The sequence below is a fragment of the Apteryx rowi genome, unplaced genomic scaffold (assembly GCF_003343035.1).
Source record: "Apteryx rowi isolate R43461 unplaced genomic scaffold, aptRow1 scaffold_996, whole genome shotgun sequence".
Classification (NCBI taxonomy): Eukaryota; Metazoa; Chordata; class Aves; order Apterygiformes; family Apterygidae; genus Apteryx; species Apteryx rowi.
Genome location: NW_020451311.1, coordinates 109,360 through 119,914, shown reverse-complemented (window position 1 = coordinate 119,914; position 10,555 = coordinate 109,360). Strand labels below are relative to the sequence as shown.

At 51.0% G+C, this 10,555-nt stretch overlaps 1 protein-coding gene across 1 annotated transcript in view; it reads right to left on the bottom strand.

Annotated features, from left to right (window-relative positions):
* Positions 1–289: 289 nt before the first annotated feature.
* Positions 290–10,555, bottom strand: part of RS1 (retinoschisin 1) — a 20,261-nt gene continuing 9,995 nt past the window's right edge. The window contains exons 2-6 of the mRNA XM_026055378.1: positions 8,810–8,835; positions 7,450–7,555; positions 2,536–2,677; positions 2,211–2,406; positions 290–459 (exon numbers count right to left, since the gene is read on the bottom strand). Of these exons, the coding sequence (XP_025911163.1) occupies positions 307–459; positions 2,211–2,406; positions 2,536–2,677; positions 7,450–7,555; positions 8,810–8,835 (623 nt within the window). The 3' untranslated portion in view covers positions 290–306. The remainder of the gene's footprint in view (positions 460–2,210; positions 2,407–2,535; positions 2,678–7,449; positions 7,556–8,809; positions 8,836–10,555) is intronic.

The following is a 10,555-nucleotide window of genomic DNA, read 5'->3' as shown; positions in this document are numbered from 1 at the left end:
ATCAGCCGTTAAACTAAATTATTACCAGGGAGCTGATAAAGCTGTGTGAAACAATAGAGCTGTCAAAATCTAACGAAGCCTTTGCCGGATTTCCATCGCATCAGCACCGCTGATGTGGGAGAGAAAGGACTGGGAGCTCGAGGGAAACCAGCAGCGATGCTTTAAACATCTTCCAGGCCTCTGAGATGGCTTGGCAAATGCCAGGTTGCATGGAGGCGGTGTGTCAGACTGCGCTGGTGCCCTGCGAGGCCAGCTCACGTATGCCGGCCCCTCCGCTTCACGCAGCTCGTCTCCCCGCCGGCCCGCTCAGGTGCACTTGCCCAGGCACTCGAGCAGCTCCATGCGGATGGCGATGCGAACATGCCAGCCCAGCGGGATGAGGCGGATGTAGCGGGCCACAATGGGGGGCCGCAGCAGGTTCTGCACAGAGGATGACCGGTCCGAGTTGCCGTAGAAAACCTGGTGGGAGATGTGGGTGAGGGGGGCTGGGGCACCCCATGCCCGGGAAGGGGGAAATCCTGGGAAGGGGGCTGCAAGGAGCCACCGGTTTGGGACACTGGCGCTGAGCAGAGGAGGAGGATGGCCACCCCAACCCCTCCACACACCCCAAAAAGACCTTGAGAAGAGCAGGACCTGGACAATTTGCATCACTGTGACTGGGTTTTCTGAGAGGGTCACCTTCCCCCATCTTCTCTCTATTTTTTCTAGTTAGACTAGGCTTACGCTCATTAATTTAGCTCTCCTCAGCCTTCCCATAGCAAGGCAGTGCGCATGCACATAGTCGGTGCGGCTAATCTCAGGTGTTTGCAATCCATGAGTCAGGCTCCCAGCCCTGACAACATGGAAAAAAACATAGAGAAGGGGCTCGCGGCTTTCCCTGCCGCTTTGCTGGTCACAGCACCGTGTTTCCAGCTACGGCTTTCACAACCCACCTTTCAGTGAAAGCTCGGCACCTCCCTGGGGCTGCAGCAACTGCTGCTCTAACAAAAACCACTAGAAACATGATTTTGCTCACGGTAAATCCGCAGGCATCCCTGGGAACGCCGTGTGCCAGCCTGGCGCCCTCCCTGGGGCAGAGACGCGGCCTCGGTGCTGGTGCCAGTGGAGCCGGAGCGGCCCGGTGAGGGCGCCGCGGGCTCCGGCCTCCCATGCCGGGGCTGGAGCGAGAGCCAGCAGGGCACCGGGATGGCAGCAGGGTGCCTGCCATTTCAAAGGGAGATCCCGTCCACCGTTTTAGGGATGCGCTTTCTCCCTTGCGAGGCTGGGGCACGTCGCGGGCTCATCAACACAGAGGACCCCGAAAGGAGGCTGCTGGGACACCTCCAGCCTGGCCGGGGCGGGCGGCATGGGGACCGCAAGCAGCGCTGCAGGGTCCCCTGTGCAATTTTTCATTTTGGACCAATGCAGCATGAGAACAGCTCGGTGGATGATGATTTAAATAATTGCGGATTTTGTCTCTGTGTTGCCCCTGCATCATCATCGTGCACTAGCCCTGGCCTTACGGCGCATGGAGAAGCCCTCATTTCGCAGGGTCCAGGCGTCGCTGGGGCTGTGTGGCCCCAGCCAAGCAGGGAGTTTTGCCACAGAGGTGCAGCCTCCTTTGAAATGTCAGCTCACACCTCCATCCTGCTGAGCTTCATTTAGACTTCGATATTGCCATTAGAAGAAAAATGTATTTTTCAGGCCCTCTGCTACCAATCACCACCGCTGCTAACCTTCATCAGTGCTATGTCCTTATCCAGTGCTGACAGAGTATTTCTAACAGAAATTCTTCGAAGACCGTGTCTGGAGGCGCCCCTAAACACCCTTCCCAAGGGCACAGTTGCCAGAGAAATTAAACATCTAAAGGTAAACCCCCTTAAAGCATCACCCTTGTGAAAATTACAGGGAAATCTCTTACAAGAGCTCTTCTTGCACCTCGGCTTCCACGTCCCCATTCCTGCCGCCTTGTTCTGGGTGCCCTGCAATGCTGCCCCCCATTCCCTCTCCTCACTCCCTTGCACGCACACCCACAACCTCTCCTCCCCTCATCGGCAGGGTGGGTCAGGGCTTTCCCAGCCCAGGGGTGACGGCTGTGGGGCTGCAGCCCCCCTGGTCCCACGCACTCACCAGTGCAGGGTCCCCGCTGGGACAGGGGTGCGCTGCCCAGGCCACCCTGCCCTGCCACCAAGATCTGATACTTTCATGCCCAAAACACCAAGCCCACTGACCCGGTTGTTGCCGGTCTGGTCCTTGTAGTAAACCCAGTTGAGGTTTTCGTCGGTGCGGTACTGCACACTGTACTTGGTCATCCACTCGTCAGCGTCGCAGCGCCCTTGCGTCAGGATCCCCGAGATCACCTTCACCTCCTTGAGGTCGATCTGCAGCCACTGCCCGTTGTCCTGGTACTTGGAGAGCCATGCGCACCTGGGAGCAACACCACCGTCCCCACTGCCACTGGCCGAAACGCCACCGCAGGGGTGGGCAGCACGACCCCAGCGAGCCCCAGCACTTCCCACCCCCTGGCCGGCGCAGGAAATATTAGTGCAGACTTACCCGAAGCCTTGCCCATTGAGGCGAGCCTTGTTGGCAGTCCAGGAGGAGTACCAGCCCGTGTACTGCTCAGGGTTGGCACAGCTTATCTGGTCAGGGGTGACGGCGCCAGACTCAAAGCCCAGGGGCTTGTGGTAGGGGCACTCTAGGGCATGAAAGAAAACATAAACTAGTGGTTTGCTAGAGGGGAAACACGTGGCTTTATTTCTTGGTTGCATTTGCTCAGCACTTTTGTCAAAGCTGCGGTTTAATTAAGGCCAGGATGCTCAAGATGCTCCTAAGCCCAGGCTGCAACCCCTGCAGGATTTGCTGCCCCGGCGCTTTGGGCTCTTAATTTCTAATTCTTTCCTGGTATGGAGTCATTAAACTTCCCAGGTCTGGGCAGCTAGCAGCGTTTGGACGGGAAGGTTTTGTTCGAATGCTGTGGCTGCTGAAGCTCCTTCTTCTTGTGAGCACGTGAGTGCTGTCAGCGGCCTGGATTCAGCCTCCGGGCTGTCAGCCTCTTCTGCCAGGTCCTTGATAAAAGTCGGACATGGTTTATCTTGCTTGGCCTTATCACCTTCAGCTCCTCCACTCACTTAAACTGGCTTGACTTATAGCTGTGCCTACACAGCAAAATTACGGAACTGCTCTGATTATCCCTCAAAATGCATCCTCAAATCTTCTTTTTCTGCTATAGGGATTATCTTTGTATTCTGCAGTCAGCTTGCCTTATGGAAAACCTGCAGGCACTCCCATGTAAGTGAGGTGCAATGACCAGCCCTTTTTCCCATGGGAAAAAATTGTCCCTGTTGAAGGCTCGGGGATCTCCTTGTGAGTTTTTGCCTTCAGATCTTCCTGCCCCCTTCCAGAGCTGACCCTTATGGATGAAAATAAGGAGGTGGACACGGCTGTCCCCACAGTGCCGGACACATGCCAGCCTCCACAGCTTGCCTGGCAGCCTGTACCTGCTCCAGGTTGAGGGACTCAGGGGGCAGTAAGTGCTCAGCTAAACCTCATAGTTTCTCCAAAAGGGCTAAAAAGCTGCTGCTGAAGCTCAGTTGGAGGTCTCGCCCGCACAAAGCCCACAGGGAGAGAGGCGCAGGCCGTTGGGGTGTCACAGCACTTTTCCTGGCTGTGGCAGCGGCTTGGGCAGACCTGAGCGCCCTCCTTGCCTGGGCTAGCAGAAGTGAGAAGGGACCAGCCCTCATGGACGTATTTCAACGTCAAAACAGGGAAGCGATGGAGACCAAGCACATTGCAATCCATCCAGGCGAGACACAGCCCAGCCTGGGCTCTCTGCATACAAATCCAGGCAGAAGTCATGAAACCTCCCAAAATGCCCTGTACGGCCACCACATCTGGTGACCCCAACCCACAACCTTCTCTGCATTTTGAAGTCTTTATGCAGGGGAAAAATATCTCAGCATTGTGGTTTCTCCTCCCTCCCGCACGTGCTGGTTTCCCCCTCCTAGGTGCCCTGCCCTGGAGGGTCTCTTCTACCCCACACTGCTGGCTGCAGTCCTCTCCCAAGTGCATTGCCCCATGTCCCCAGGCCCCATTGGGACCAGCATCCTCCACTCTCCTACACCTTCAGCCGTGCTGGTGGGGGACCCAGCTAGGCCAGGGGCTGTCAAACCCAACCCCACCACGGTGTCTGCCCCTAGATTGAGAGGTTCAGCAAGACATTCATGGGATGCCAAAAACAGTAGGGTGAGAAATACTCATTTATCATTAAAACTGTCCGCACACTCTGTCACCATGCTATGCTCTTGATAGCAATCCTTTGGTGACGCCACCCTGCAGAGTGCCTGCATGCTCCTTGGACCTAACTCTTATTGTTATTGTCATTTTTTTATAAGGGCAGATCATCACTGGGTATCTAGATACATGGAAGGGAGGCACTCACAAGCCTCACATGGGAACTGCCTGAGCAAATGTCTATAATCATGGACGGCATCTTCATAACTCTGCACATAACAAAGCAGGGGGGACTCCCATTGCGCATGTAGGCAACTCTATCAATTTTTCTGATTTGGTGTAGTTTCACGGATTTCAACAGTAAATGAATAAGTGAAGCTCTGTGCAGTTTCACTTGTAGATAGGGTATTTTCATGTCTTCACCATGTCTGAAAGACCAGTCTAATGCCTTGTGGTTCAAAAGAGCAGGTGAGTGGGGAGCATCCCAGAGCACCGCATGGTCACTGCCTCCACAGGCCTTCACCACTTTATTTGTATAACACCAGAGCACTTCAGCGGAGCAATCAATGTCCCATTAGCAAATTCCACGAGGTCAATAGCTTATACATGGATATCTCATTAACATATCTTGTTCAGTCAATACCTCATTAATGTATTTTTCCCCACAAAAACACACAGCTGCTGTCACAGCTTCCTCCAGGCTTGGAAATATCAAACCTGGAAAGTCTAATAACAACTGCAAGTACAGGCTGCTTGAAACTGCTGCACACATAGCATAAACTTTGTCTTTTATATGACATTAAAGAAAAAATCAAAAGGAAATGGAGATTAGCTTTTGCCTTTCTGAAGGGCTGAACGTGATACAGTGGCAGGAGTAAAACCATCTTGTGGATTTATAGCGATCTGCCTTCTTGTGATTAGTTCATAATGCCACCACCAGCTTTTCCACGGCCTTAAAAAAAGTTTCTCCCTCCCTGAAAGAAGTTGCCTGCTGAGACCGGACTGAGGTGGCCGCACATCTTTACTACTTGGCAAGCTTATCTCAAATGTGGTGTGTGGGAGACACAATGATTTTACTTTTAGCAACACTAATCCACAGATCACCCGACCATAATACCATTAGCAGGTCACCTTCTGGCGTGTAAGGCTGCGCCATGCACAGAAATCCATGAGACAGATGTCTGGTGGCTGCCCGGCCAAACCAGCCAAATTATTTAATGCAGTTATCGTTGACCTGAGGAAAACTCTTGAATGGTTTATTGGGCTGGCTGTTCCCTCTCCGGCCGTGCCGAGAGGGCATGGGCCGTCCTGACAGCAAAGGGGAGATCTCTGCTGACACTTCAGCATGGCTGATTGACAGGCTGGCACAAAATAGCAGGGATCCTGACTGGTACCTCCGTGTTTTGCCTGGGCAATGAGTAACAGCTTTAGGAAAAGGGAACCCAGACAACTAGTGCACATATAGACGTTGGCACTGTAGATGTTGATGTTTGGTCAGACAAATCCTCCCCTAAGAGTTTACCTGGGCATGCAAGAAGCATCTGGGAAATGCCCAAGCTACATCAGCACTGCCAAAGCGGAGGACGGCAGGCAGCGGCTTCAGCAGAGCAAGGGCTGGAGCCTCCTGCCGGGGTAAGCAAATAGCCCTGAGCAGGAGAAGGGGAAGCTGGGGGAGCCGCTGGGTGGACGTGGCCTCCAAAGGGAGCGGGGCGCGCGGGGGGAAAGCTCTTGGATAACATGGGCTGGGTGGGAGGCAGACTGTTCAGCCAGGACTGTGCGAAAGCGTCTGTGCACTTGTCAGCTGAGTCATGCCGCGGGAGAGCAGTCTTTAGATCTAACCTAAGCGTGGGATAGGAACATCTGTTTTTCCCCCTCTCATTTCTGTTTACTTATTCCTACAAGCATTGCAAACGGTGTCATCTCTTCTGTCTCTTGTAAATATGTGGTTTTATTTGCTTTTAGCTTGTCCTGGCTTGCACTCAGGGCACTTCCAGGGTAACTCTTTTAATCTTCTCTTCCTTCAGGGCAGAGATGCCAAAAGCTGAGCACTGGGGTGACCAGTTCCCCCATATATCTTTCCTGGGGAAGTCAATGGCAACAAAACACATCTGAAGCCAGTGTGAAGCCTCTTACAGGAGCTGCAAAAAGTGGCTGCTAGTGGGCACATCAAGTGGATACTGCTTTTGGCACCTGGCCCAAGAGGGGGTGGACATGTCTGAACATCTGTGTGACAGAGGTGTAAGCAGGAGCAGGGCTTCTGCAGGATATACAAACTAAACCCAAAGTTTGGTTTGGCACCAATAAAGCCTTTCTGGGGTAATACATCATGGAAAATGCGGATGGAGCAGTTGCAGGGAATAAAGAGAAAAGGAAAGCGTGATCAGAAATCTAGAAAGCATGGCCTGGGAGGAACAGCTAAAGGAGCTGCACAGAGGCAGCCCACAGAAGGCTGAAGGCAAACATGATTGTGGTCTTTTTTTGCATGAAAAGATGTTGCAAAGAAGGATTAAGCCCATTTCCTTGATTCTTGTGGAGAGGATGAGAAGTCATAGGCTAAAACCATAGCAAGAAAGGTTTGGTCTAGGGGGTAGGAAAGGTTTCCTAAAGCAAACCCTGCACATGGAGATAGGTTCCCCTGGGGGGCTGCAGAAGCATGAGCATGGGGGTCTGTACGGACAGGGCAGGCGAGCGCCCCCCTGGGTAACCTCCTTGGCACAGCTCCTATTGGCCTGTGGGCGCTTTGCCTCCCAGGCTCTGCTGCTGCAGCCCCTCTGCCTGCGCCTCAGCCCTCCTTGCCAATACAGGGCACCTCTTACACACGCAGCTCCCCCAGCCCTACCAGTGGCTGGATTTGGACCAAGTCCCTACATGATCTTAGATGAAGCCATCCTAAAATACTCTCTGCTGCATTCAGACCCACCTTCATTTGTTTCCTTCCCCTTAAAGCATCCTCCTTACTTTCTTGCTGGCACATATAGCTGAGATTTGCAGGCCTGCTTGGCATTTCAGCAGGACCTGCTGCATGAAGCAAGTCACTGCAGCTTGCTCCCTCAGTGACGCAGTGACGCTGGCTCTCATACCCTCTTCCGAACAGTCCCAAAATGTTGACTGGGCTGGTCACTCTGCATCAGACATGGCTGCTGTTGCAACATACACCATTGCAATGCAGGGTGCAATGAAAGGAAAGCTGTCGCATGCCACAGTGCAAACATTGCTAAAAGAAAATTATCCCATTACCTGGCATGCACTCTAAGGTGTTAGTCCCACTGGACCATACTGAGTTAGGACGTCCTTGGCAATCGCATTTGCAAGCCTTGCTGTGCCACAGCTCCAGTCTCTCATCCTACGGGAAAGTAAAAAAAAGACCAACATAGTCATCAAAAAGAGTGACATGAAGCTAAATCTGAGTCCAGAAGCTAGAAACCTTTGTAGTCATATACAGCTATAACCTCAGGGAAGTAATGCATGTCCATATCTGAATTTTACATCCTATTTGGCTGCTATTGAACCGTGGTGTCATTACAGCCTTAAGGTTCCCAGGAAATGTAGTTAACGCCTAGAAGTCAATGCGTGGCTGCAGCCACAGCTGCCACAGTCACACAGCTCGACACCCACGTTGCTCTGAGCTCTGCAAGGGCCATAACTCTGCACCCCCGCATTTTGCGTGGTGCGTGCAGGCTGTCAAGTGATTTCAGAGGCCGTTTCTTCAGGCCAGCCCGACACAAAACACAGGATGACTCCACCTTTGGTTCAGGTTTAGAGCATTCACCTGGGCTCAGAGACCCAAGTATAACCCCTTCCGCCATCCCAAGGAACAGGAGCCAACGCTGCTTCCTTCCCAGCTCGATAACCCAACCCCAGAGCGTGTCAGGGGGTCTCCAAAGCTGTGCCGCGGAGTGAGCACTGCACACCGCCTTGCTGGCTTGGCCATGCTTTCTTCCTGCCTGGTGCTCGTTCTGCACGCAGGTGCAAAGGCCACAAGCTGCAGCACCAGACCTCGTCTGTTTACAGCGATTTGCAGGAAAATGTGGCTGTGCCACAGGCTCCTTGTAGCTCTTCTGGGGCCTCCTGCATGCTGCAGGGCATTAAACCCGCACGCACTTGGGTCAGGAGGAGTGTTACCATACAGCGGGAGAAGAAATGATCCCCCAAAAAGGGGAAATCACAAGAGCTGTGGTTGAAAGTTAGTCTCACAGAGGGAGCCAAACAAGTCCCCAGCACCATGCAGCAGTCCTACCATGCAGGGACACACTGTACTCCCAGATGCTGCCAGCTGCCAAATGCTGCCTGGCAAGCCCATGTGACTTTCACTGATGTAAACCCAGTTTTATTCTTTAGTGTCTACGACCATTTAAGAAGAACTTCAAAATACAGAGATTTTAAAACAACCTCCACTAAGGGAACCAGCACTCTGAAACTGGTAACAAACTCACACAAAGCGTTGTCCTAAAACCTTCTCGCCCTACTCCATTAAGACCCTGGAGGTGTTGAGCACTTTCCACTTGTCTTAGCATCTGTGGGAGTCCATGGGCTCAGCTCCGGGCGGTGTTGGGCCCATGGTATTTAGACACCAGCCAAATAAACCAGACAGACTCACCTCACCAGTGGACAGTGCCAGCACTGCTGGAAAGGCAACCAGGCATGGAAGAAAGAACAGAAAGAGAGACAAGAAATGAAAATGCTGCCAATAAACACCAGGAAATGCAAAGAACATTTATTCCTTAACTGGAAATAAATGAATCACAGAAGGGCTGGCAAATCTAATATGCTTCCCCAAGCTGACTGCCATGGCAAAGCAAGAGGGCATAGACATCTCTTGTGGGCAGGGGGTGTTGAAACTCGCAGACATTGTGTATGCCTGTTTCGATGCTATTCCACTACCAGGGTTTCTTTTTGATCACTTTGATGTCTCTTCTCTCCAATCAGACATGCCTGAAACGTCCCGAGAAAAAAACAGCGTTGGCTCCCTAGGCCACCACGTTCCAACTTATTTTGCCCCTAATTCCTTTTTAAAGGCCTCTTCCATTTCCCAATGAAGTCAAAAGCAGACTAATGGTACTAATAGTATTTGGACTGGACTCTCACAGAACGGTGCCCAGACAATTATGAAATTAAAAAAAGAAATCATATGACTGATAACTCATCAACACGATTTAAATGCCAAACATTAAGTTTCCAATACCTGCAGTGAACTTGCAAACCACCAAGGACTAAGCTACAGAGCAAGTAAATAACTAACTTGAATACAGGTGTCATAAGAAAACTGCAATCTTTAAGCAGAGATTTTCTGAATAGGAAAAGAGGCTCTTTTTACCAAATGAATTAGACTCTGAATTATTCACTGAAATCTTATTATAATTTATTCACTCATGCAGTGTTCCATTGCTGAGCCTAGCAAGGTCCAACTAATGCTGGTCATTTACAGCTTACATTTATATAGCAAGTTTCATCTCAAAAGATTCACAAATGCTGTGCAATTATAATCAGTTGAAACATAAACTATGTACAAAGATCTGATTTTTACTGAAATGCAACTGCTCCTAGAGTTTGACATTAGGCTTTAATGTATCAAGGATCAGAAAGAAAAACCATGATAAAGAACAAAATGGCAAAGAATTGCAAAAATTCCTTTCTTTAACATAGAGATGCTCTCCTTCGCTTCAGTTTTCCACAGTAGCATTTCTGGCATCTACAATTTACCACGTTAACCCGAGACATCGGCCCTGAACAGAAGAGGTAAATGTACGTCTACAATAAAAAGATGTATCTTTTAGTCAGGCACAAGAGAAGGGCAGGGGGGCATCAAGACCCCATTGAATTCAGTAGGAAAACTTCAGTGGTAAGAAGCAATGGCATTCGGCTGAGTGCAGAGTCAGGAAAAAAGACTCAGAACGAAGGACATATCTCTGGGTCTGGCCTTTGGGAAAGCCCAGGCTCAGGATCATATGCAATCCAGTGCTTTACCTTTCTTGACACAGCTGTTACATATTCAAGCCCTGCGACTGCATTGTGCAACAAGAGCATCAAAGTGAAGGTACAATCACTAGGTCACAAAGTGCACTACCGCTTAGCAACTGCGTTGTGCAATATGAGGCAAAACAGGTTAGCTTAAAAGAGCACGAGGGTAGTTTAAGTTAACACACTCCCTGAGGTCAGATTAAAATGATACAGATCACGCTCCTCCCACTTATCGAAACTGTACCACCTTTGCCAACACAAGCAATGCAGCGTGCCTCCTGCCTGCTTGATCACAGAATCACAGAACAGTTGAGGTTGGAAGGGACCTCTGGAGATCATCTAGTCCAACCCCCCTGCTCAAGCAGGGTCACCTAGAGCACATTGC